Source organism: Pangasianodon hypophthalmus, chromosome 2 (genome assembly GCF_027358585.1).
Source record: "Pangasianodon hypophthalmus isolate fPanHyp1 chromosome 2, fPanHyp1.pri, whole genome shotgun sequence".
Lineage (NCBI taxonomy): Eukaryota > Metazoa > Chordata > Actinopteri > Siluriformes > Pangasiidae > Pangasianodon > Pangasianodon hypophthalmus.
The window spans coordinates 33,647,509-33,675,375 of NC_069711.1; the positions used below are offsets into that span (position 1 = coordinate 33,647,509).

Genomic DNA, 27,867 nt, shown 5'->3' on the forward strand with positions numbered 1-27,867 from the left:
GCGCTCAACTGGCACATCTACTGTTACCTTAAAGGGCAACTCAACAGGCAGGTAGATGTCTATATCTCCAAACTAAACAGTGAATCTGAAACAAAATCTATGAAATTTGGTTGAATGTGATCCAATTAGTAAGAATTTTAAAAAAATAATTTTTGCACAAGTATTTCATTGTGTGCCCATTAAAGGGTTAATATAAACCTGTGATTTGCTTCTGCACTACTGTCAGAGCTGCTGTTGTAGAAAAATAATCAACACCTTCTGACCAAACAGAATCTTAAAGCATTGTATTACAATTGATTTTATTTATTTTATTCCAAAAAGTACAATACAATCTGATATGTAAGTGATTACATGCATACACATATGGATTTTTCATTATTCAGTCTCAAGCTGAATCACAGAAAAATACATCATGACATCATCATAATAAAATCATAAAAAAGAGAAAAGGTCAGGATTAATCTGGTACCTCAGCAAGCTTTCTTCAGGTCATAAAAGTTTTAGCGTACCACACAAAATGTAAAAAAGCTCAGAAGAGGAATTAAGGAGAGTTGGGGTTTTCCTCTGGTGGATTGTCAATTTGACTGACAGAAGACTGTAGTAGAAAAAAAAATTGTGACCATATAGACATCTGTTCAGGATCACTATTTACTGTGTACACAATTTACAATCCACTTCCATAATAAACAAAGGTAAGAGAGCTTCAACACAGCAGTGAAGGAAATGAGTAAACACTGACCGTAGTTTCAGTGGAGCCTCTGGTTATCCATGTCAGTACAAAAGTTGCAATGGAGACGAAGAACTCGAGAAGGGAGAAACCCTGAAGCACTCTACTGTTTCCAATAGTATGTTTCTGGGGGGAAAAAAAATTCTTGACTTACACATGTGTACACTTGAGGCTTTTTCAGAAATAATGGACTTATATGGATTATTCTGCTGTCAGATCCTAATGGAATTCTAAAGAATGCTTTATTAAAGGAAAACTGCACCCTGAACTCTATGACATTAAATATTTGTTATGTAAATATTAAATATTAATGATTCTGGTATTAATTGGTTGGTTGGTGCTGTATTTTTATTATTCTTTGTTGCAGGTGGGGGCATGGCTTAGTGGGAGTCTCTAGTGGGAGTGTGGGGAATGACCAATTTTACGTTGCACACCTGTTGCCTATTTGTGGATGTATATTAACAAACTCTTTCACTTACCCACTCATTCACTGTGTGTGTGTATGTGTGTGTGCTGGCCACGTCTGCTCAATGACACAAGAGGAGGACCCCCATTCACCTTTGCCCAGAGACTCTTAGACTCTTGCAAACACTGGCTGAGACTGGATCCCAGTAATGTCATTGAACAGGTGGCACTGGAGAAGTTCATCGGCTGACTTCTGTCCAAGACATCAGAATGGGTCCAGTTCTACCAACTAGACTTGCTGGTGAAAGCTGTCCAGTTGGAAGCTGCCCAGGAAAGAGGAATGCCTTCCTACCTGCCACTGGCAGACCTCCACCTATCCCTGTGCCATGATGGAAGAAGCTTCCAGCTCCCCATGCTTCAGCCCCACTGTGCCCCAGACATGTCTTTGTTCTTCAAATATTGGTTGGAGAAACAATGAAGAATGTGGAGATCCAACGTGGTGCACACCACACTCTGCCAACAAACTACTTTTTTTCTCTTTCATGGTGCCACTGGCTGATACCCAGAGGGCTGGAATACAGCCCATGGCAGGTCTGTTGGTTCTGAGGAGAGCCATGGAACTTCCAAGCTGACTGCTCCAAATGCATGAGAATCAGTTAGTCTCAGTGGTTCTGCAGCCCTTCCCAATCTAGAGCTTATATTAGTGTTCAAGGGGTATACATCAGGCCTTGTTTTTTTGTGATTCTGATTCAGTGATTCTACCAAATCCACTGGCCACCCCAAACATGCATTGCACCCTTTTCCTCTTATCAAATTCCCCTTTGAAAGCACTGTCATGGATCTGGATGGTCTGGCCATTGGACCAGTCAGAATGAGGATATTGTTTCATAATTGATCTTGTGGACTATCCAACGCGATATCCTGAAGCTGTGCCTCTGTAAATAATCTCCTTGAAGAGTCTGGCTGAGGTACTGTTTCAAGTAATTTTCTGAATTGGAATCCTGAAAGAGATCCTACTGATCAAGGCACACCATTTATGACATGTACATTATGCAAACTGTACAAATTATTGATTATTAGCGCGATGGTAGTGGCATTGGAGAGTTGGGACTACAGTGTACAAAAACAGCTAATTCCACTCTGTTCCCATTTCAAGATCATCTTTCACCATCCCAGAGACTGGTGGTTGAAAATTTTGCAATCTGAAACTCCAGGCACAATTGTACACATCCAGCCACTTTGCTTGCCTGAACACAAAAATGGTGGTTCAGAACAAATTTGGTAAAATGATAGAGATTGAAATAATAGAAGGGTCTCACTGTGACTAAAACAGCCCCATCAGTCCAATGGGCAGTCCATTTTTTGTAGACATCTGCAAGGTGAACACATTTTTGAATTGTGATGCCTATTGAATGCCTCGTACTGATGAGCTCCTGGCTCTGTTGGGCATGTTTTTATTCAATAACACATTTCAAAGACTGAAGGATTGGGTGTTATGACACCACAGTGCATATACCGCTGCATATTTAGATAACGTAAGAATCTACATTAATGATTGGCAATGGCATATGCAGCATGCGAAGGTGGTTCTAAAATCTCTGAGATGGCCGAGGCTCATGGTAAACCCAGCAAAGTGTGTGAATGAATGGGTGGAGATACAGTACCACTTGGGTCATATGCAGGTGCCTCCACAAATAAATAAGAGAACCCAAAACCAAAAGAAGGTGAGATGGTTCTTGTGGCTAGCAGGATATCATTGCAGTTTGTGCCTAACTATTTGGACCTCACCAGCATGCTCCCTTTTCATGTTGCAGACTGGTGCATCAGACTGAGGGTGTCTGAGCCTTTCTGTTCCAGGTGGTTGACCATCATATGGAAGCTCTCGGGTGCAAAAGTCCAAGTACAGCACCATGGAGAAAAAGTATCTAGATGCTTAGTGGGAAGTCCTCACTCTCTGATACTACTTATTGCCCATTCACCCTCTGTTTGGAAAACTCCTCTCTACAGTGGGTCCACCGCATGAAGGATGCTATGGATCACAGCCATTTAAGTTCACTGTGGTTCACAGGACAGTTGCACAGATGGTAGTGGCTGACTTCTCTGTCAATCAGAGTGGATTTTTCCAGGTGAAATTGGAGGGTAAATTTATTAAGCTGATGATAAATTTAAGATGAATACCAAAGTAACAATGATTTCCCAGGTCACTCATACATATTCCTTCCTTGGATTTATTCTACATTTTATTTTACAGCTTCTTGCTTATAGTTTAACCCAAAATTGCAGTTTATCATAAACTAAAGTGTGCATGGGATGAATACAGATGTGAAATAATTATTTCTTATCTATATGAGAGTATGTATGAGTATCTAATCTCAGTATAATAAAATGTACTAGAGTGCTGATTGTTCTGAAAAAGTGAGCTTGAAAAACATGAAAGCACTGGAATGTTCTGTGAAAGATACCATGTGTATAACAGTGAGATACAAACCCAAAAGACTTTACAGTAAGCTATTGCCAATTCCCTCTGATAATATATACGTGAACACTCTGATTCTGGGGACTTCGACAAATCAGTGGAGAAGTTGCTGACAGCTGCAACTGCAGTCACAGCACTGATCACATTCATAGCCAGTGAGGCTTTCACCTAATGAGAGAGGAAACAGAACTGTGATGTGTAACAAGACAGCTACATGTAGAGTGAAACAATGGGCCTTATTTATCAATATTTTAGTAAAACTCTGTGTAATCATATGACTGCTGTTGTATTTCTCTTAACTGTGTGTTTATTTTGGTGATGAGATGGGTGTCTTTTGTCTGCTCCGCTTTCAGGCCTAGCCTACTGCATCTTGTTCCTGCATCTGGCTCGTCATTGGATCATCACAACTTTCACATGCCCTGTACCCGCCTCCTGGTTTGTGATTGGTTGGACAGACTAGATGTCTACCTAAGGCCCACCATCCTACATCCCTGTGCAGCTCATTGCCTTTTCTTTGTCTCATGTGTGTATATTGCTATGTGTGCCTGTCTTCCATGTATAACCATCTGCCTGTTGCCAAGCTCAACTGTAGCATTTATGTTTCAGCTCATTTCTCCTGTTTTTGGGTTAGTTAGGAGGAGTGGGAAAAACTATATTTTTGTTTCCTTTTGTTACTTAGGCTAGTGAGCTTATTCTGTTTATTGAGTGAGTTTGTGTTTATTTCTTTATCCTGATCGGCTCCCAAAGCTTAAACCTTTTTACACTACTTGTAAAAAAGAGAATAAGTACACAAAGCAAATAAATCCCGGCCTTGTCACCCCTTTATTTTTTTTGTCTGCTGTGGCCTGACCTAGACCGGGTCATAACAGGAAACTATTTCACCAGTGACTCAGTGGTTAAGGCCCTGAGTTACTAATCAGATGGCCAGGGGTTCAAGCCCCAGCACTGCCAAGCTGCCACTGTTGGGCCCTTGAGCAAGGCCCTTAACTATCTCTGCTCCAGGGGCACTGTATCCTGCTGTTCCTAACCAGCTGGGCTATGTGAAGACAGAATTTCACTGTGCAGTAATGTATATGTGACAAATAAAGGCTTCTTCAAACTGAAAGAAAATTTACAAATATTTTACTGCCAATCACCCATAAATTACCAAGTGCATTTGCATTTAGCAATGCCTACAAAAATCCAAAAACAACAAAGCATCTTTGAAGAGAGTTGAAAATATAAATATGTAAAATATGAATATATAAAACAATGACTAAACAGTGAAAAACTACCTTTTCATATATTTCTTGTGTAAATGCTCTTGTGAACAATTTAGGAATAAATTAATTTGTATACAGCTGGATAAATGAGGCCCATTGTCTTTTCTAAAGTAGATTTATGAAAAAGCTTAGTGTACATAGTCATGTTTACCCACCACAGGGGGACAACGGTTATCCAGGGAAGCAACGGACAGAGCACCAGAGCTGATAAACTGTTCAAAGGAAAATCAAAACTGAGATTGTTTATAAAGTATTAATTAAAAGCAACAGTGTGAAATATGGTGATATTAACACAGAATTAAGTGATCATACGCTAATAGATCCCCAGTACATGACATTGCTGTTGACACTATTGATATTGTTGACAGAGTCAGCAACGGCCTTTAAAACAATACCAAACAAGAATACCACGGCTCCAATTATTATCTGGACAGTCTGCAATAAAACAGAGAAACAAAGAAAATAAAAGAAAAAAATCGATTATTAAAGGCTCAAGGAATTTCTTATTACTATGTTGTTATATTATTATGGATATGAGCGGATTCTTATGTTCTTAAGTGGAGATCGTACAACAAAAACACTTTTATTAATCTGATAAATCAAACTGAAACGTCATCCTGCTGACACATTACAATTTCATGAACTAGATTTATTATCTATCTATATGGCATGATGTGGTGCACTCAACTAACTGTTGCATCACAATATAAAAAAATTCCATGCAAAATAATCGTTTGGGCTGCATCAAGTGCTATATTTAATGTGCTGCTGAATAATGGGTGTGGTAGCCTTTTTATTAAATTAAACTAGGGATTCATGTGGGAATTATGACTAGCACTATTCACTGAAGCATCAATATATTGACAATGTACTTGACCCCTATTACATTTATTTTAATTTAATTTTTCTTTTTTTTTCTTTTTCTTTTTTTTTTATTTGAAAAAATAAATAAGCACAGTAAAAGAAAAAAAAAAGAGTAAAGATAGAAAGAATATACCCCCAGTGCTTTTGGGCATTCTTTTATAACAGTAGATGCCATTCTCGTGGAAAGTCACCTAGATCCTGTATATGTAGAAAAGAGCATACTCAGATTAATCAGAATTACATTTCAAATTTGATTACTGAATAGTTCTGTTTTATGAAATAATTGATTATATACTAAAGACAATGCCAGTTTACTATTAACAATTCAATTTAATCTATAAATCTTGTGTGTAATGGTATAGCAAAGGATTCATTTCAGGTTGGGGAAGGGTGAATAAAATAAAAGTGTGATCTAAGAATTGAGAAATGCAACACAAAACGTGACACAATGTGTGTGTTTTTCTCAAACTTTCTCAAGACAATACAAATGATAATGAAGATTGAAAAAGATTTTGTAAAAAAAAAAAAATCCTCTCCGGACATCAGTGCCTGACCTCACTATTCAATTAAATTTTCAATTCAATTTTATTTGTATAGCGCTTTTAACAATGGACATTGTCACAAAGCAGTTTTACAGAAATAAATGGATTCACAAAAAAATTATTTTGTAAATATGTGAATTTATCCCTGTGAATTTATCCCTAATGAGCAAGCCAGAGGCGACGGTGGCAAGGAAAAACTCCCTGAGATGAAATGAGGAAGAAACCTTGAGAGGAACCAGGCTCAAAAGGGGAACCCATTTGGGTGCAACGGATAGTGCGATTATAAAAAATTCCCTTCAATTATTGTGTACTATATGGACAAATAGTGCAATTGTGCAACCAATAAATTCATCAGAGTTTTTGCAAGAAGTTCGGTTGGTTAAAATCTATCCACTGTCAACTGATGGAGTCCTGAGTACGAAGCTGCTTGTGGCAACTGCAGCCTCAAAGCCACTACAGCAATCGCAGTCCCAAGCCATTACAGTACAGCTCCCCATATGTGACCCCAAGCCATCTCCACAGCCCCCAGGTGGCACTATCCCCAGCAAACCAAATGGTTCTTCAGGCCGTCCATATGGGGCCACCCCCAGCAGCAGCGAGCGAACTCAACTGATGACAACTCCAATCAGAAGTAGGGCATCAGGATGGCAGCGAGGAGGAGCAGAAGGGGCATCAGGATCACTGGCATCTCAGAAGTAGCATGTGTAGCTCAACAGAGAGTGAGGGAGAGAGAGAGATGGAGAGAGAGGGAGAGATTGTTAGGTAAGCTTTTGTCCTCTAATGGTTAAGGACAATGTACTTTGTGTGCAGAGTGCAAGCAGGGACTCCGGCAAAACTAGCTATTACAGCATAACTAAATGGGAGAGCCAGAAGCTAACACAGACATGAGGGCACCCTGGGACATAAAGCAGCCAGCCACTCCACCATCGACAAACCTGAGTGAATGCGTGAGAGTGGGGGGGTGACAGCATCCAAACATCCCAGTTCACCACAACACTCTATGCCTGTGAACCCTCCAGACCTGCCCCTGTACCTAAGAAAAAACTATTCACAAAAGGCTTGACTAAACAAACATGTTTTCAGCCTACACTTAAACACTGAGACTGTGTCTGAGCCCCGAACACTAAGTGGAAGGCTCTTCCATAATAGTGGGGCTTTGTAAGAGAAAGCTCTACCCCCAGCTGTAGCCCCCACTATTCGAGGTACCAACAAATAGCCTGCACCTTTTGATCTGAGTAGGTGTGGTGGATCATAAAAGACCTAAAGTTCACTCAGGTACTGTGGCACGAGACCACTTAGTGCTTTATAGGTCAATAGTAGTATTTTATAATCAATACCAAATTTGATTGGGAGCCAATGTAGTGTGGATAAGATAGGGGTGATGTGGTCATATCTTCTGATTCTAGTAAGGACTCTTGCTGCTGCATTCTGGACTAACTGGAGCTTGTTTATGCATCTACTGGAGCATCCAGACAGTAAGGCATTACAATAATCCAACCTCGAGGTAACAAAAGCAACTAATTTTTCTGCATCGTGTAGTGACAATATATTTCTTATTTTAGCAATATTTCTGAGATGAAAGAAAGCAATCCTAGTTATATTATCTACATGAGCTTCAAAATAAAGACTAGAGTCGATAATCACACCAAGGTCTTTTACTGCTGCACATGATGAAACAGAAAGGCCATCCAGAGTTACTATGTAATCAGAAAGCTTACTTCTAACTGCATGTGGTCCTAGTACTAGTACTTCTGTCTTGTCAGAATTAAGTAGGAGAAAGTTAATAAGCATCCAGTTTCTAATGTCTTTAGTTACTAATGCTCTTGTAGTTGAATGAACACAAATCCCCACAGCCACGCTCCAAAAAATAGATTTCAAGAATCAAGATTTAATACTAACATTCCGATTAAATATAGAAAATATGGTCTCATTTCCACAGTCTGAAGCTATCTCAGATCATTACCTCATCTCATTTAAAATGTGTCTTAATCATAATATATGCACCTTGCCACGTCACCATGTCAAACGTACTTTCACGTCAACAACTGCACAGAGTTTTATCAGTAATCTCCCAGATTTATCAACCATGATTGGATCACCGTCTGATCCCAAAGAACTTGACCAGGCACCTGAATGCTTAGAATCAGCTTTCTGCAACTCGCTAGATAAGGCAGCTCCACTTAAAAGAAAAATAATTGGGAGGAAAAAGCTAGCACCCTGGTATAGCGATCACACACGAACTTTAAAACAGACCACTCGAAAACTAGAACATAAATGGCATCAAACTAAATTGGTAGTATTTCAAATAGCATGGAAGGAGAGCGTTTTGAGCTATAGGAAAGCTCTCAGTGCTGCTAGATCAATGTATCTCTCCACCCTAATTGAAGATAACAGAAATAATCCTAGATTCTTGTTTAATACTGTAGCAAAATTAACTAGGAATAAGACCACAATAGAAACACACACACAATCATTATATAGCACCGATGACTTCATGAATTTTTTCAATGCTAAAATTGAAAATATAAGGCAAGAAATTCAGACTATTAATTTAAAACCGGACAGTTTTATAACTAACCCTGTAGATGATACTATAATAATATCAGATCAACAATTACAATGTTTTACTCCCCTTGGAGAGACTGAACTAATTTCACTAATTTCATCATCAAAATAATCAACCTGTATAGTAGATCCTTTACCTACTTGTTTCTTCGAACAGATAATTCCTGAAACAGTCAAACCTCTTTTAAAGATAATCAATTCTTCCCTTAGCATTGGCTATGTACCTAAATCTTTTAAATTAGCAGTTATCAAGCCCTTGATTAAAAAACCTGATCTTGACCTCTGTCAGCTATCTAACTATAGACCAATATCAAACCTCCCCTTTATCTCCAAGGTCCTAGAAAAGGTTGTAGCACAGCAGCTATGCTCATACTTACATAGGAATAACATTCATGAAATGTATCATTTAGGCCTCATCACAGCACAGAGACAGCGCTGGTTAAAGTGGTAAATGACTTACTACTGGCCTCTGATCAGGGTTGTGTCTCCTTGCTTGTGCTGCTTGACCTTAGTGCAGCTTTTGATACCATTGATCATGCTATTCTCCTTGATAGATTGGAAAATGTAGTAGGCATTAAGGGAACGGCCCTTTCCTGGCTCAGGTCTTATTTGACTGATTGTTATCACTTTGTAAACGTAAATGGTGACTTCTCTTCTCATACTAAGGTAAAGTTTGGTGTCCCGCAAGGCTCTGTTTTAGGCCCACTGCTCTTTTCTTTATACCTTTCTACCTCTGGGCAAAATTATTCATAAACATGGTATTAGCTGCCAGTGTTATGCTGATGACACACAGTTGTATGTTTCAGGAAAGCCAGATGACAGACACCAGCTTAATAAAGTTGAAGAATGTGTAAAAGACATTAGAAACTGGATGCTTATTAACTTCCTTTTACTTAATTCTGACAAGACAGAATTACTTGTACTAGGACCACATGCAGTTAGAAGTAAGCTTTCTGATTACATAATAACTCTGGATGACCTTTCTGTTTCATCATCTGCAGCAGTAAAAGACTTTGGTGTGATTATCGACTCTAGTCTTTCTTTTGAAGCTCACGTAGATAATACAAGGATCGCTTTCTTTCATCTCAGAAATATTGCTAAAATAAGAAATATATTGTCACTACACGATGCAGAAAAATTAGTTCATGCTTTTGTTACCTCTAGGTTGGATTATTGTAATGCCTTACTGTCTGGATGCTCCAGTAGATGCATAAACAAGCTCCAGTTAGTCCAGAATGCAGCAGCAAGAGTCCTTACTAGAACCAGAAGATATGACCACATCACCCCTATCTTATCCACACTGCATTGGCTCCCAATCAAATTTGGTATTGATTATAAAATACTACTATTGACCTATAAAGCACTAAGTGGTCTCGTGCCACAGTACCTGAGTGAACTTTTGGTCTTTTATGATCCGCCTTACTTAGACCAACAGGTGCAGGCTATTTGTTGATACCTCGAATAGTCAGGGCTACAGCTGGGGGTAGAGCTTTCTCTTACAAAGCCCCACAGTATGGAACAGCATTCCACTTATTGGTCGGGGCTCAGACACAGTCTCAGTGTTTAAGTGTAGGCTGAAAACATGTTTGTTTAGTCGTCAAGCCTTTTGTGAATAGTTTTTTTCTTAGGTACAGGGGCAGGTCTGGAGGGTTCACAGGCATAGAGTGTTGTGGTGAAATGGGATGTTTGGATGCTGTCACCCCCCCACTCTCACACGTTCACTCAGGTTTGTCGACTGTGGAGTGGCTGGCTGCCTTATGTCCCAAGGTGCCCTCATGTCTGTGTTAGCTTCTGGCTCTCCCTTTTAGTTATGCTGTCATAGCTAGTTTTGCCGGAGTCCCTGCTTGCACTCTGCATGCAAAGTACATTGTCCTTAATCATTAGAGGACAAAAGCTTACCTAACAATCTCTCCCTCTCTCTCCATCTCTCTCTCTCCCTCACTCTCTGTTGAGCTACACATGCTACTTCTGAGATGCCAGTGATCCTGATGCCCCTTCTGCTCCTCCTCGCTGCCATCCTGATGCCCTACTTCTGATTGGAGTTGTCATCAGTTGAGTTCGCTCGCTGCTGCTGGGGGTGGCCCCATATGGACGGCCTGAAGAACCATTTGGTTTGCTGGGGATAGTGCCACCTGGGGGCTGTGGAGATGGCTTGGGGATCACATATGGGGAGCTGTACTGTAATGGCTTGGGACTGCGATTGCTGTAGTGGCTTTGAGGCTGCAGTTGCCACGAGCACTTTTGTACTCAGGACTCCGTCAGTGGACAGTGGATAGATTTTAACCAACCGGACTTCTTGCAAAAACTCTGATGAATTTATTGGTTGCACAATTGCACTATTTGTCCATATAGTACACAATAATAAAAGGGATTTTTTTATAATCACACTATCCGTTGCACCCAGATGAGGATGGGTTCCCTTTTGAGCCTGGTTCCTCTCAAGGTTTCTTCCTCATATTGTCTCAGGGAGTTTTTCCTTGCCACCGTCGCCTCTGGCTTGCTCATTAGGGATAAATTCACATATTTAAAATATATATTTTTGAATCCATTTATTTCTGTAAAGTTGTTAAAAGTGTTGTTAAAGGTGCTACACAAATAAAATTTAATTGAATTGAAAATCTAATGGAAAGCCTTCCCAGAAGAGTGGAGCTTATTATAACAGCAAATGGGGAATAAATCTGGAATGAGATGTTCAACAAGAATTTATGGGTGTGATGGTCAGGTATCCAAACATTTGCCCATATATAATCTTATGTGCTGTATGTGAATGCAAGAAACTCATGAATAAGAAATTGGAAGTGTCATAAATTATCTTAAGGGGTTCTAGCTGATAGAACATCTCTGCTAGTGTATCACTGGCTTTATTAATCTGACCATAATGTAAATCTGTGACGCAAACAAAGTGTGTAATGAAGGCACACAAGTCTGAAAACGTGACAGTCTTCTTCTTCGTCTTTCGGCTTTTCCCTTCAGGGGTCGCCACAGCGAATCATCACTCTCCACCTATCCCTATCTTCTGCATCCTCAACACTTGCACCCACTAGCTTCATATCCTCATTTATTACCTCCATATACCTCCTCTTTGGCCTTCCTCTTTGCCTCCTGCCTGGCAGCTCCATGTCCAACATTCTCCTACCAACATACTCACTCTCCCTCCTCTGAACATGTCCAAACCATCTTAATCTGACCTCCCTAATTTTGTCCCCAAATGTCCAACATGAGCTGTTCCCCTGATGTACTCGTTCCTAATCCTGTCCAACCTTGTCACTCCCAAAGAGAACCTCAACATCTTCAGCTCTGCTACCTCTAGCTCTGACTCCTGTCTCTTCCTCAGTGCCACTGTCTCTAAACCATACAGCATGGCCTGTCTCACCACTGTCTTGTACACCTTCCCCTTGATTCTCGCTGATATTTTTCTATCACACAGAACACCTTTCTCCACCCATTCCAACCTGCCTGCACTCGCTTCTTCACCTCTTTCCCACACTCTCCATTACTCTGCACTGTTGACCCCAAGCACTTAAACTCCTGTACCTTCTTCACCACTTCACCCTGTAATCTTACTGTTCCACTTCCCTCCCTTTCATTCACACACATGTACTCAGTCTTACTACGACTGACTTTCATTCCTCTTCTCTCCAGCGCAAACCTCCACCTCTCCAGGTTTTCCTCCACCTGCTCCCTGCTCTCACTACAGATCACAATGTCATCCGCAAACATCATTGTGCAAAGAGACTCCTGTCTGACTTCCTCTGACAACTGGTCCATCACCATAGCAAACAGGAAAGGACTCAGAGCCGATCCCTGATGCAGTCCCACCTCCACTTTGAACTCCTCTGGCTGACCTACAGCATACCTCACCACTGTCCTGCTCCTCTCATACATGTCCTGCACCACGCTGACATACTTCTCTGCCACTCCCGACTTCTTCATACAGTACCACAGCTCTTCTCTTGGCACCCTGTCATACGCCTTCTCCAAGTCTACAAACACACAGTGCAACTCCCTCTGACCATCCCTATACTTCTCCATCAAAATTCTCAGAGCAAAAATTGCATCTGTTGTGCTCTTTCTGGGCATGAAGCCATACTGCTGCTCACAAATTTCCACTACCTTCCTTAACCTAGCTTCCACTTCTCTCTCCTATAGCTTCATTGTACGGCTCATCAACTTTATTCCCCTATAGTTGCTGCAACTCTGCACGTCACCCTTATTCTTAAAGATCGGCACTAATATACTACTTCTCCATTCCTCAGGCATCTTCTCACTCTCTAAAACCCTGTTAAACAAACTAGTTAAAAATTCCACTACTGCCTCTCCTAGACACTTCCAGACCTCCACCGGGATGTTGTCAGGACCAACTGCCTTTCCACTTTTCATCCTCTTTAAAGCCTTCCTGACTTCATCCTTTCTAATCTTATCTACTTTCTGCTCCACAGAGGTCACCCCTTCTACTCTTTTCCCCCCTCATTTTCCTCATTCATCATCTGAAAACGTGACAGTAAAGGAGAGAAAACAGTGTTTAACAGCAAACAGATGATGATTCATTCACAGTGTGGTAACTTTATCTTATCTGTATCTTACCATGTGTGTTAGGTAATTCTGTATTATTCATGAGTGTGTATGAAATAAATCTGAAGTTGATTTTACACTGTTTTCACTGACCCTGCCCACTAGCCATTGATATTCATAATACTCAATGTTGATTGATATTCTTGCTAATACAGTAGCTTTTCTCAACAAAGAAACATTTTGCAAGTCAGTTTTTGAAATCAGTTATTTATAACCTGTTGATGTTTCAATCCTAAGCAGAAAAAATACTAGCTGATAATTTAATGTCATGCAGCTATGAGATAAATTGCATCAGTCGTACTGACCTGTGTGTTTTCACTGCTGTCTTGAGAGAATTGAGCAGTTAGAGGATCACCAAACACTAACTAAACAGTTTGTGTTTATTTGCTACTTTGCAGCAAAGATGACTCATTTCTCTATTCATACTTTTCACTTCTTACTACTCAGAGTGACATAGATAAATTCTGTGGTTTTAAACAGAAAAAAAAGAAAGAGCTTTTGTCGCAGCTAAATCAGCTAAATTTACATAGTTCCCCCCATTTTCACAGGCTCAAAACTAATTTGACATAAATATTAGGATTTTATTTTTACAGTAACACAGTACTGAATTGTTAATCTTGTGAAATAAACCAAACCAAGCAGATTTCTTTTTTTTCTTTTTTTTTTGCACATAAAGAAAGCGAGTTGCTTTCAATTGTCAGGAAATGTTCTGTGGTTTTTAAGTATGAAAAAAAACTGGTAACAGCGCATCTGGAATCTGAGACAGTACTCAACAGTTTCACACTTCCTCCTTACAAATTTCTGGTTGAACTTTCTCATTTCAGCAGTGTGGAGTTTAATAAGAAGTGACTATAACCGAAAAAAACATTAATTTCGTTCTATTTTAATAATCATAAATCATTAGATTGCTTTACTTAAAAATACAAAAAAAAGGCTTTTCACTTCAGTATACATTTGCCACAAGACAATATTTGTTATTTACTCACACAATTTTTTAAATTCAGATGAACAGCTACTCAACCTGCACATTAATTCACCATTTGGTCATTTAAAATATTCCACATTTTTTCCTAATTTCATTAGAAACAAATGCTGATAATATCATTACTAATTATATTATCAGCATAACAATGTATAATTATGTATATGAAACATAAATATCAAAGAAATATTTATCTGAATTTGCATGAAATATTTACAAAACAAATTTGATCTTTTGTACAAAGGTATTGATCAAAATCACAACATGCTAAAATTTATATTCTGTGAATTTTATTTAAAGTTTAAAATGTAAAATTAAAAAAAATAGATTTTTTCATTGTGGTCTGTCAGTTCTGGAGCTTGCTGTACATAGCTGTTAAGAATGTATGCAATAAAATTTTAGAAAGAAGAGGGGGAAAAAATAAGAAGTATTTACCTGGTAATAAAAAGCTTTTTGCTCTGCTGCAGCTTTGCTTCTCTTGACACACAGGAAGTCACCAGTGGATTTGTTGTCGTTTTTGTCTCAGGGTTAAATGCAGTGATCAGAATCAAGATGCAGTGATCAGAGTCAAGATGTTTTTTTTATGTCAAGTTGCAAAACCCTATGCTATACATAATATTTGAGTTGCCTTGACTTTATTTTTAATTTGCTGCTGTGGAGATGGTTCATAATGAACCAATCACATTCAATCTTTTGTTCAAAGTAATTGTCAAAGTATTAGCTGTCATCAATGAAATTATTCCGATTAACCCTCTATAAAGACCAGCTGTTTCTGTGGGATTTTCTTCACATCTTCTTGGTATCATCTGACTGCTGAAGCCATGCTCCACAAAGAACTTACAAAGCATGCATACTATCACATATGCTGAAAGGTATCAATCAGGAGAGGGGTATAAAGTAATTTCTAAAACAATAGATGTACCATGGAACACCGTAAAGGCTATCATCAACAAATAAAGAAAATGGAGCACCACAGTGACATCACCAAGAACAGGACAGCCCCCCAGATTTTACATATTCTTCATATGTCTGGGCTGTGGGGTAGGGTGTGGCCCTTTCTCACAAAAAACATCCACGCCCAACTAAATCACTCCAAACCATGTGGCAAAATGAGTTATGGTCTGATGACACCAATTCCAAAAGGTATAATAATTCCATGATTCCAAAAGGTATTTCTGCAAAAAAAAGCACATCACCAAAAGTACACCATACCCACGGTGAAGCATGGTGGTGGCAGCATCATGCTTTAGGACTGCTTTAATTCAGCCAGAACTGGGGCTTTTATCAAGGTGGAGGGAATCATGAATAGCTATAAATACCATTTGATTTTAGTGCAAAACTTTAAGGTGTCTGCTAGTAATCTGAAGATGAAAAGTAATTTCACATTTCAGCATGACAATGACCCAAAGCATGCATCCAAATAAACAAAGGAATGGCTTAACCAAAAGAAGATGAATGTTTTTGAATGACCTAGTCATTTCTGTCTTTAAGTTAATACAAAAAACACAGCTTGTCATGATACAAAGAATCCTCAAAGTGTTTACCTCTGCCTGTTACAAAGCACTGACACTGGAAACTCCTTCCATAAATGCTAACCCAATGTCTCCTTACAGAAAACTTCACCATATCAAAGATTATTATATCAATGTTAATGCTTATTAAAAATTTATTAGAGTGTTCCCCATGCAATTCCCTGTGAATGAGCTGTTACTATAGAAAAGATAACGTATTAGAATGAGATCATTGGTATAAGTCTGTGATTTGCAGCTGCACTACTGCCAAGCTGCTGTTACAGAAAATTAATCAACACTTTGTGGTGCTATATATAATTTGTTTTATTCAAAAATACAATACAATCTGATATGTAATTGATTACATGCATACACACAGGATTATTCATTATTCAGTCTCAAATCGGATGATGGAAAAAGTACATCATAGTAAAATCACTAGGTCAGGATTAATTTGGTACCTCAGCAAACTTTTCTTCATGTCATAAAAGTTTTAGCGTACCAAACAACATGTAAAAAAGCTCCAAAGATAAATCAAGGTGAGTTGGGGTTTTCCTCAGGTGGACTGTTGATCGGACGACTGTTTGTCAAAGACTGTAGTAGAAACAAAAATTGTTACCACACAGACGTCTGTTTAGGATCAATATTTACTGTGTAAAAGCTTCACAATCCCACTTCCATGATGAACAAAGGTTAAAAAAAATGTAAAGACTTCAACGTACTGGAGCAGTGAGGGAAATGAGTAAACACTGACCATGGTTTCAGGGGAGTTTCTGGTTTTCCAGGTCAGTACAAACATCATGATGGAGACAAACACCTCGAGAAGAATGAAAACCAGGAGCACACGAATTGTTCCCAATATTTCTTTCTGGGGAAAAAATATATATTTCTAATAAAATTCCTGTTGACCTACAAATGTACACAGGCTGTTTAAGAAATATTGGATTAAACTGGATTATTAAAGGAAAACTCCACCCTGAACTATATGCCACATCAAATATTTGTCATGTATATAGCGATCCTGGTGCTAGTTTATTGGTTGGTACTGTATTTTGATTATTCAGGTGAGAAGATAGTGGTTGTGTCTCTCTCTGATTTCACATACTGTAGCACTCAGGCTTCACTATTCACTCCTAAGAACAAGCCTTTTTTTCTCGTTCTCTTTAAATTTATAGCGATTGTCATATTCATATTATTGATAAATCCAGTGTAGCTCATTCATGGAAGTGTTGGTGCAAACACTGAACTGAAAGTCTGCCAAATGCAATGCAGCTACACAACCATTGAAACTCGGCTCTGCTAGTTAGTGATGTACTGACGTACATGTAATTAATTAATTTCCCTTAAAGGCGGATGAACGTGAAAGGGTAAATCTCTTAAGCCTAACTCCCTGATGGTGTCAACTTTAGTAACAACCATTTCCTTTTTTATTTATTTATTTTATTTTACAACTTCCTGTTTAATTTAATGCTTCCTCTAGATTAAAATTGCATATTTGCAGTTTATCATAAACAAAAGTGTGCATGGGGTGAATATGTCTGTGAGATACACACCAAATGCAGTTGACAGTAATACATTGACAGTTCATAAAAGCATGGTCTACAAAATGTAGCTCTGAGAGATGTTGGCGCCAAATCAATGGAGAACACAATGACAGCCACAACTGCCGCCACCACACTCATTACATCCATAACCAGTGCGGCTTTCACCTAACGAGAAAGGAAATAGAACAGTGACATATAATATAGCCGCTACATGTATAGTTGAACAATGTGCCTCATTTATCAATATTTTAGTGTTTCGTGTGTGTAAAATATTTGGCTATCAATTGTCACATATTTGGAGACCTGGCCCATCTTGAAGCTAGGAGTTACACCGCAACCTTGTTAACATTATTCACATTATTTGCCCTGCCACTCAAACACTGTAATCAGAGGACATAATAACATTTCTGTTCCCTTTGGAACATTCTGTCAGAGTTGAAATCACACTTGTCTGAGAGCTGAAGAACAGAACTGCACTTTACGCTGAGGAATGCCTGGTCCAATTCTAAAACCAAGTCTGTTTTAACTATAATAAACTGATGGCTGTGTACTGTACACATTCTCTTCAATTATTGGAATTAGAGTAGGCTTGCATTCCTTTATATCCTGCCAACCTCTGAAGGTTTGTTCTGTAGCTTTCTGTGTGAGTGGAATGATGAATAAATTTATCACTTAAATACAATTATTTTAAATGTTACCACAACTAAATAATAATCTGACAGACCCTAATAATGGTTCTCTTAATTGATTTAAAAGAATGAAAAAATTAAAGAAAACAGTTTGTGTGATTTTATGGATTCTTCTAAAACAAAGAGCAAACCTCATCTGCCATTTGTGAGGATAGTATTATGTGTTGTGAAGTGAAGTGAACTAGGCCACAAGTAGGCTTACCAACCTGGCAAAAGAACAAACCTTTTGAGTCATAGCCTCTCAGCTCGCTGACCTCTTTCTGCAATCATGTTTTTTTTTTGTGTGTGTGACTGCTGGCACTGGAGATTTCTTTTCAAACTCTTTCCCACGCTGTTTTACCCAGGCCCACCCACTGTTGAATTTGTTGCTTTGCCACTGGTTTGCATTTAGGTATGCCTTTTTTGAAGAGGTTTGAAAATGGTGACTAAACTGAGAAAGAGCACCTCCAAAGCATTGCATGTGCTAAATCTTCTAGTAATACAGCTCAGCCACTGCAGTGCGTCGATTACCTTACACAGACACTAACTTTTACAAGGTGCCATAAACCACTGGTCTTATTTGTGTTAATTTATAGATTTCTTTTGTTCATTAATATGAAGTGACTTAGTTTCACAAAATGTTCATTAAATTTGTGTGTAATTAAATGAACTGATTTAAACTTGACAGTATAATCCGTATTTTAAATCGCAGTAACTCATCAACAATTTCTCCCGTCTATGCTAGAATTGGTGTCGAACTACAGCTCCCAGAATGCAGTGCAGCCTACAAATATGGCCACCAAGGACTACAACACACCACCATCACAGACACTCTCATGTTCACGTTCACCTGATTACTGATTGCACACACCTGGACTCAATATCAATCACAGCCATGCTCACAGTATATAAGGACTCACAGTCCACACTTGCCTTGCAAAGTATATGCTCTGAGTTGATTCTTGCTGGAGATTGCCAAGCTGTTTATTATTGATTACTAAATGTTTTGATATTGTTTCTGGTTTCCTCGACTTGCTCTTGTCTGTCCTGGTTTATGATCACCTGACCTTTGCCTGCACCTTGACCCTGCCTTTGAATCTCATTCTTGTTTTGATTGCCTGGATTATTAAAACATGACAACCTGCAGGTGTGTCCTCGCCTATTTACTTGACACAATTATACAATTTGAAACTGATCAGTTGAAACCAACTCTTATTTTGTAAATTTACACTCAGGTGTGAATGTTTTTTTCCCCCACTAAATAGATTTTCCTTTTGTATTAATGCTCCTGAGAATGATTTTTGAATAAATTTGCTTAAATTCAGCATGATAAATGAGGCCTATTGTCTTTTCAAACATAAAATTTGTAAAAAGAGTAAAAATGTACACCATCATGTTTACGCACCACGGAGGGATTATAAAGGTCCACAGAAATAATCGACAGAGCACCAGAGCCGATAAACTGACAAAAGGGAAATGGGGGAAAAAAACAGTGAAAAGATTTATCAAGTTTGTTTATCAGGTATTAATTAAAAGCAACAGTGTGAAATATGGTAACAGCAGCACAACTGAACATACGCAAAAAGATCCCCAGTACGTTACACGGCTGTCGACAGTCACACCGTTAACAGCATTCTTTAAAACAATACCAAAGAAGAATATTACACCTCCGATCATTATCTGGACAGTCTGCAGAAACAAAGAAAAAAAAAAAAAGAAGAAGAAAACATCAACATTAATATTATTGTGTATACATACAGTACTGTGCAAAAGTTTTTTTTCTTTTTTTTCAGGACAAACTTTGTTAGATTTTTATTTTATGACTTCTACATTATCAAGTCAGTACAAAAACATTTTAGATTCCAAACATTAGTTTTCCAGCACAAAATGAAATGTTACAGAAAAATGTTTGTCAGTAAAGAAAGCAGCAGATTCCATAAGAGCCACTTTTCAGATAAAAACATAATGAAGGCTGCTGGGTTTCGCTGCCGAAATAAGAAGCGAGTCAACAGTCAAAGTCTCCAGAAGAACTGTGGCTGCTTCTGCAAGATGCTCAGTAACACTTACAGCTCATTTCCTTATAAAACTGCACACACTGCACCTGAGTGTCGTCACACCAACTATATATATATATATATATATATATATATATATATATATATATATATAAATATGATAGATATACTGAGAAAGTATTGGAACAGCAAGGGCAATTCTTTTGTTTTCGCTAAACACTGAAGACATTTGTATTTGATGATTGTGAGACGATATATTGTTATTATTTTGTTTAAAGATCTTATATTTTTCATTTATTATTGCCCTTCAGAAGCGCCATAAGATATTTACATGTTTCCCAGTAGAAAAAACACCGATCATCCTGCTCAAAAGTTTACACCCCCTGGCTCTTAATGTACAGTGTATCCTGAATATTTGCACCTTTTGCAATAGTTGTGTACGAGACCCTCAGTTGTCCTCAGTGTGAAAAGATGGATCTCAGCATCATATAGCCACTGTTGGAAAGGGTTCAAATATACACAAGATGCTGGAAAAGCAAAGAATGTGCAGGACCTGGAAGATTTTACTGAAGAACAGTGGGCAGTTTAACTGCTCAGGACAAACAAGGGACTCATGAACAACTATCACAAAATATAAAAACAGTTGTTGATCATCCAGGTCACAACTCACAGTATTAAGAATCAAGCATATGTAAACTTTTGAACTGCCTCATTTGTATAATTCAGGGCAGTAACAAATTAAAAAAACAAAATGCATTTTTAATGATCCCTCTTTTTTATAATTATTAACATTTTGCGGATTCTGCAAGGCATATGTAAACTTATGACCGCAACTGAATGTCTAAAGGTGGTGATCAAGATGCTATTGAAAAACCCTGTCCTGGATGCTTTTTACAAAAAAATCTAACAACCTTGAGGTGTAAGCTACACACAGGTGATTTGAATAATCTGAATGGCACATGCAGGAAATCACCTTAAGCATAACCTGATTCTAAATACAAGAAACGTTCACTGCATTATTAGTGACAGAACTTTTGGAGTTGATTTGCTGAATATTGATGAATAAAAATGGAATGCTTATATCTCAGGAAATACTAATGAATTTGTTGTTTCATTGTAAGTTAAAAAATAAACGCAGATAGAAAGAACATACCCCCAGTGCTTTCGGGCTTTTTTTTATAACAGTAGACACCATTCTTGTGGAAAGTCACCTTGATCCTGTAAACCTAGAAAAGGGCATACTCAGATTAATCAGAATTGCATTCCAAATTTGGTCATTAAATAGTTTGCAGTTAGAATTATATGTGAAAATGTTTAGAGTTATATTGTATGACATTATAATAAATTATCAAATAAAGACAATGTTGGTTCACCATTAACAACTTAATTAATTTTAATTCCAGTACTTCACTGGCGGTCACCTGTATATCCCTGAGCTCAGAGCTGGCTCTCAAACAGAAATTGTAAGAATGCATTATCTTGATTGGTTAATCCTGTTTCTCATCATAGCAGCTAGGAGCCAAATATAGCTGCAAGCGAGTGATTAAAGGGCCAAGCACTTTCTAGCTCCACCCGTTAGTGCCAGAGGAAGACCATCAGTGCATCGCAACCATCAGCGCTTGTTCACAAGGCTATACTAAATTTAATGGCAGTAGACAAAGCCGTGGCTGAGTTATTGCCTCACTTCCTGTGTTCAGCATCCCTCCAATGTTGCATATGAACTCTAAGATTGGTTGTCAAAATCAGGTCATGTTGCTAAACATATGCGCCAATTTTGGTTTTCATACACCGCAATTTGATGTCAAGTGGTTACTATAGTGTGAATTATAGCATGCCTGATGATTAAATGTCATGTAACTGTGAGAGAAATCGCATCAGTTGTACTGACCTGTCTGTTTTCACTGCTGTCCTGAGAGAATTGAGCAGTTAGAGGGTCACCAAATACTAACTAAATGGTTTGTGTTTATTTTCAACTTTGCAGCAGGAATGTTCATTTCTCTATACACTCATTTCTTCTTCCAGTCAGCGTGCATGTGACGTAGATCAAGTCTGTGGTTTTAAACAGAAAAAAAATAGGAAGAGGTTTTGTTGCAGCTGAACTGAAAACAAAGATGGTGATGCTGCAACTGAGTCTAAAAAAAACACTAAGAAAAAGAAAAAGTTGATGTGTTAAGTAAATCACAAAATCTGATTCACAAGAGGATGACATTAAATGCTATGTAACACCGCAGCATGTGTTCAATTATACTGTTAGAGAACTGCTAGAAGTTTAGCTCCAGTTTAAAATTATTACCTTTTCACAATAATGTTTTATGTTTTAATCCATCCAACACACATTTCATTTTTTAATAATAATTTTTTAATGCATCACTCCCAACTTTAAGTTTTCAATGTTTTTTCTTTTTCGATTTTCAATGTCTTTCAATTTCAATGCCTATTTCAGTTTTAATGTCTTTTTTATATATTACACACAAGCCATGCAACCATCATAAGTATTTAAATTTTGTTTAAAAAAAACTTATGCTTTGTATGTTTTACAAATCACAAAAGTAAATTGTTCAAAGGCTCAATATGTCTGAAGTGAATCAAATGTCAAGAAATGTTCTGTGTTTTTTGAAAACCCAAACAAACAAAAAAAAAATCCGAGACAGTTCTCAACAGTTTCACACTTCACCCCTGCAACTTTTCAGCTAAACATTCTCATTTCAGCAGTGTGGAGTTTAATATGAAGTGATTGTATAACTAAAAACTTTCTATAAACATTCCTATTTCACTACACATTGATCTTAATTAAATTCTTTATTTATTTCAATAAAGAAGAGTAATGTTACATATTATACCACAGCGTTGCTGAATGCTGGATTCTGTCAGTAAACTCTAACTGTAGTGCAGCTGCAACATAACTGAGAGCATTAATTAATTTGTTTCTCAGTTGTTCCATAACATTAAATGTAACTATAAACAGATAAAAGTATAATGTGTCATTCTTTAATAATATGCTTTAAATAATATGCTTCTTTAAGTAACATGCTTTATGTATAAAAGCAATAAAACATTTTGGGATGTGCTGTTAGAGGAAAATAATCAACTTCTGCCTGGTAACAGTATCACAACTTTGCTAAAATTTAAATTCTGTAAATTTTATTTAAAGTTTTAAATTAAAAATAATTTTTAAAAAAAAATCCTGATTTTTCATTGTGGTCTGACACTTCGGGAGCATACTGTGTACAGTTTTTAAGAATGTATGCAATAAAATTTTAGAAAGCGGAGCAAAAGAAACTAAGAAGTGTTTACCTGGTAATAAAAAGCTTTCTTGCTCTGCTGCAGCTTCACTTCTCTTCACACACAGGAAGTTGCTGTGGCTATGTTGGCAAATTTGTCTATGGCTGACATGCAGTGATCAGAACTCTGATTTTTTTTTTAAGTCAAGTTGCAAAACACGTTTCTATACCTTTAAAAAGCTAATTTTAAAAAGCATATTGATGAAGATTTTTGAGTTTATCGCCTTGACTTTATTTTTAATTTGCTGCTGTGGAGATAACAAATGAAAGCTGAAATCTAATCTCCTGTAATTGGCTAGTTAGGTTTGCTATCCTAGCTAGCTATCAAAAGCGAAACATTCATGTGAACCAACTCTCAACATTAAATGGCTAATGTTATCTCCTCATATGGATGCACTAATATAAACCTGTGATTTGCAGCTGCACTACTGTCAGAGCTGCTCTTATAGAAAAATAATCAACACCTTCTGACCAATGGCAATAGTGTTGATTGTTCTCATTTCCTGTAAAACAAAGAACACAGCCTATTTATTCTCAACTACACTCGGTAAAAAGAAGAACATTATGGTATTAATCTCCCAGGAAATGCCCTAAAGAAATGTAGTGAAATATAAAACGGATAGGGAAAAAATTATTCAGACACCACAAATTAACAACATTCTTAGTTGCAAAGCTGTTGTCAGCTATTACAGCTTCAAGACATCTTATATAAGAAGTAATTTGCTTTTTGCAGCACTGTGGTACAATTTTGGCCTGTTCCTATTGGAAATTCATCTTCAATTCTCCAAGGTTATGTGGATCTCACTGATGGACTCACAATTTTAAATTTCTCCATAATTTTTCAGTGGGATTCGAGTTATCAGATTGGCTCGGGCATGCAAGCCTTTCTTGATGTATTGTGACTGTATGTTTGTTATCTTTGTTAGCACATCCATCTGCCCCACAGATTCAGTTTCTTGGCCAATGAGATTAAATTTTCTTCTAATGCGTCCAGTACATCACTCATATATGTTACCTACAATGGCGTGTAATGCTCCAGTACCATTGCAAAGAAGCAGCCCCATATCATGATGCTTCCATCATCATGCTTCACTGTGGATATGGTGTTCTTGGGATCATACACACAACCTTTCTTTCTCCAAACCATCAAGCCACCAGTTGTAGGTGCAATGTGTTCTCAAAACAGCAAAGAAAATGTGTCAGTTTCACTCTGATTCTGATTAATCTTGTAATCCTAATCTCTTAAACATTACTTATTTGGTTATTGCATTAAATTAAACCAAGTGCTTTCAGGCCTTCTTTCATTACAGTTCTCCCATTCTCATGGAGACTCACCGTGATCCTATTATCCTAAGAATGGACATACAGATATTAATCAGAAATACATTCCAAACCTGCTCATTGAAAAGTTTGCAGTTGTTTCAGAATTATATATGTAAATATTTAAGGTTATATTTTATGAAATGATAATAAATTATCAACTGATGATAATGCTGCAGAGAAATCAACAATAGCCATGCTGTTTAAAAAATAACTCATATTGTTAAACTGATGTGTAAATAAGTCAAGGTGATTTGTCTGAAACTTTTAAAATAGTCCTTTTCTATGTTATCATCATTCACAAATTAATGGTAGGCCTACTTCATATTCTAAACAAAGTTTCATGCATCAAATGGAGAATAATAAATTGTGTCATATCAGATTCAGTGGTACCATCAAATATTGAATCATTGCTTTAAGAGTCAAAATCGTATCATATCAGAGTCAATGGTAGCGTCAAATATCGAATTGTTGCCTAAAGAATCAAAATCACATTGTATCATATCAGATTCAGTGGAAACATCAAATAGCTTTTCTCATCCATTCAATGACTGTACCCTATATATCAAGTGAACGGGTTCAGTTTAGCATCCAATCAAATTCATCAATATAGAAAAAAGTATAAAAATTTGTCAATTCGTCATCTGTAGTGACCTTCTTATGCAAAACAATGTAGCTATAATAGCACTTTAGCTATTCATGTTCATGTGAAGATAATCCACTGGACTGCAGTGTGGAATTTGAGGATGAGCGCCCCTGGCCCTACCTCAGTAAAATGTTTCAATATGCTGGAGTAAACAAAGACTCGTATAAAATAAGATCTCATTGTCCTCCTTCAAAGGCATGAACTCCATCTAATTTGAAAAAGCATTTTGAGGTAATTTTTACTAATTTGCTAATGTTAACTGGCTATATGTTTAACTAAATTATCCTGTGTCCTTTCCTTATGCCAGGTTAGACTAGCATCAAATCCAATAGCTAAGTAGCTATTAGCAGCTATTAATTCTTGATAATGGTGAATATTGAAAACTTAGAGAATGAATGACATTTTCAAGTAAAGCAAAAAAAGTTACTTTTCTCTTGAAAACATGACAACTAAGTTAAAATTAGTTAAAACGTAAATTTTACATTTTGATGTAATGCCTATAAACCTAAAAGAGCCGTGTTTTATTATGGATTATATCTTTTTTTTTTTTTTTAATTGCCTTTGATCATATTTGAACAATTGTTGTAATTTTCACAGGTAAAATTGTCTTTTGGGAGCCCAATCCAGGTGTCGCTTCTTGACAAGTTTCTTTTTTACGGTTGGAGCATGTGTAAGACTGACCCCTGCAGGTTACAAAGCAGTACTTCAAAAGTTCCTTGAGAACTGTTTGTATGTTATAATGGAAAAGTGTGAGTTCCACAAAACGTCACTTAAATTCCTGGGGTATGTCTTGGATGAGAAAGGAGTTGAGAGGGGCCAAGGCAAAGTAGAAGCAGTCACATCCTGGCCACAGCCCAAAACCACCAAAGAACCGCAGTGCTACCTTGGCTTTATCAACTTCTATTGATACAGTGGGGCAAAAAAGTATTTAGTCAGCCATCAATTGTGCAAGTTCTACCACTTAAAAAGATGAGAGAGGCCTGTAATTTTCATCATAGGTACACTTGAGCTATGAGAGACAGAATAGGGGAAAGAATCCAGGAAATCGCATTGTCTGATTTTTAAAGAATTTATTTACAAATTATGGTGGAAAATAAGTATTTGGTCAATAACAAAAGTTCATCTCAATACTTTGTTATATACCCTTTGTTGACAGAGGTCAAACGTTTTCTGTAAGTCTTCACAAGGTTTTCACACACTGTTGCTGGTATTTTGGCCCATTCCTCCATGCAGATCTCCACTAGAGCAGTGATGTTTTGGGGCTGTCGCTGGGCAACACGGACTTTCAACTCCCTCCAAAGATTTTCTATGGGGTTGAGATCTGGAGACTGGCTAGGCCACTCCAGGACCTTGAAATGCTTCTTACGAAGCCACTCCTTCATTGCCCGGGCGGTGTGTTTGGGATCACTGTCATGCTGAAAGATCCAGCCACATTTCATCTTCAATGCCCTTGCTGATGGAAGGAGGTTTTCACTCAAAATCTCACGATACATGGCCCCATTCATTCTTTCCTTTACACGGATCAGTCGTCCTGGTCCCTTTGCAGAAAAACAGCCCCAAAGCATGATGTTTCCACACCCATGCTTCACAGTAGGTATGGTGTTCTTTGGATGCAACTCAGCATTCTTTCTCCTCCAAACCTGACAAGTTGAGTTTTTACCAATGACATTCTCCCAATCCTCTTCTGGATCATCCAAATGCTCTCTAGCAAACTTCAGACGGGCCTGGACATGTACTGGCTTAAGCAGGGGGACACGTCTGGCACTGCAGGATTTGAGTCCCTGGCGGTGTAGTGTGTTACTGATGGTAGCCTTTGTTACTTTGGTCCCAGCTCTCTGCAGGTCATTCACTAGGTGTGGTTCTGGGATTTTTGCTTACCGTTCTTGTGATCATTTTGACCCCACGGGGTGAGATCTTGCGTGGAGCCCCAGATCGAGGGAGATTATCAGTGGTCTTGTATGTCTTCCATTTTCTAATAATTGCTCCCACAGTTGATTTCTTCACACCAGGCTGCTTACTTACTGCAGATTCAGTCTTCCCAGCCTGGTGCAGGTCTACAATTTTGTTTCTGGTGTCCTTTGACAGCTCTTTGGTCTTGGCCATAGTGGAGTTTGGAGTGTGACTGTTTGAGGTTGTGGACAGGTGTCTTTTATACTGATAACGAGTTCAAACAGGTGCCATTAAAACAGGTAATGAGTGGAGGACAGAGGAGTCTCTTAAAGAAGAAGTTACAAGTCTGTGAGAGCTAGAAATCTTGCTTGTTTGTAGGTGACCAAATACTTATTTTATTATTTATTTTATTTATTTATTACTTATTTATTTTATTTACCAATTAATTCATTAAAAATCCTACAATGTGATTTCCTGGATTCTTTCCCATCATTCTGTCTCTCATAGTTGAAGTGTACCTATGAGGAAAAGTACAGGCCTCTCTCATCTTTTTAAGTGGGAGAACTTGCACAATTGGTGGCTGACTAAATACTTTTT

General features: G+C 37.8%; 2 protein-coding genes across 5 annotated transcripts; both read right to left on the reverse strand.

Moving 5' to 3' along the window:
• Nucleotides 1–295: 295 nt before the first annotated feature.
• On the reverse strand, nucleotides 296–14,888 carry LOC113523664 (membrane-spanning 4-domains subfamily A member 15). 2 transcript variants are annotated; one of them, XM_026909654.3, is made up of 7 exons: nucleotides 14,831–14,878; nucleotides 5,868–5,932; nucleotides 5,183–5,305; nucleotides 5,026–5,082; nucleotides 3,621–3,776; nucleotides 740–853; nucleotides 296–595 (listed from the first exon to the last, which is right to left on the reverse strand). In XM_026909654.3, the coding sequence occupies exons 2-7, from the start codon at nucleotides 5,907–5,909 to the stop codon at nucleotides 542–544; spliced, it is 546 nt and encodes a 181-aa protein (XP_026765455.3). In that variant the 5' UTR covers nucleotides 5,910–5,932; nucleotides 14,831–14,878; the 3' UTR covers nucleotides 296–541. The 2 variants fall into 2 exon arrangements, with proteins under 2 accessions (XP_026765455.3, XP_034166144.1); XM_034310253.1 differs by lacking the exon at nucleotides 5,183–5,305 and having other exon boundaries at nucleotides 14,831–14,888.
• Nucleotides 14,889–16,219: 1,331 nt separating this feature from the next.
• On the reverse strand, nucleotides 16,220–23,485 carry LOC113523663 (membrane-spanning 4-domains subfamily A member 15). 3 transcript variants are annotated; one of them, XM_026909652.3, is made up of 8 exons: nucleotides 23,428–23,485; nucleotides 22,022–22,182; nucleotides 21,287–21,359; nucleotides 19,697–19,807; nucleotides 19,524–19,580; nucleotides 17,460–17,615; nucleotides 16,661–16,774; nucleotides 16,220–16,500 (listed from the first exon to the last, which is right to left on the reverse strand). In XM_026909652.3, exons 3-8 carry the CDS (start codon nucleotides 21,326–21,328, stop codon nucleotides 16,441–16,443), a joined length of 540 nt encoding a protein of 179 aa, XP_026765453.1. In that variant the 5' UTR covers nucleotides 21,329–21,359; nucleotides 22,022–22,182; nucleotides 23,428–23,485; the 3' UTR covers nucleotides 16,220–16,440. The 3 variants fall into 3 exon arrangements, with proteins under 3 accessions (XP_026765453.1, XP_026765454.1, XP_034166596.1); XM_026909653.3 differs by lacking the exon at nucleotides 19,524–19,580; XM_034310705.2 differs by lacking the exons at nucleotides 22,022–22,182; nucleotides 23,428–23,485 and adding an exon at nucleotides 21,555–21,758.
• Nucleotides 23,486–27,867: the final 4,382 nt, after the last annotated feature.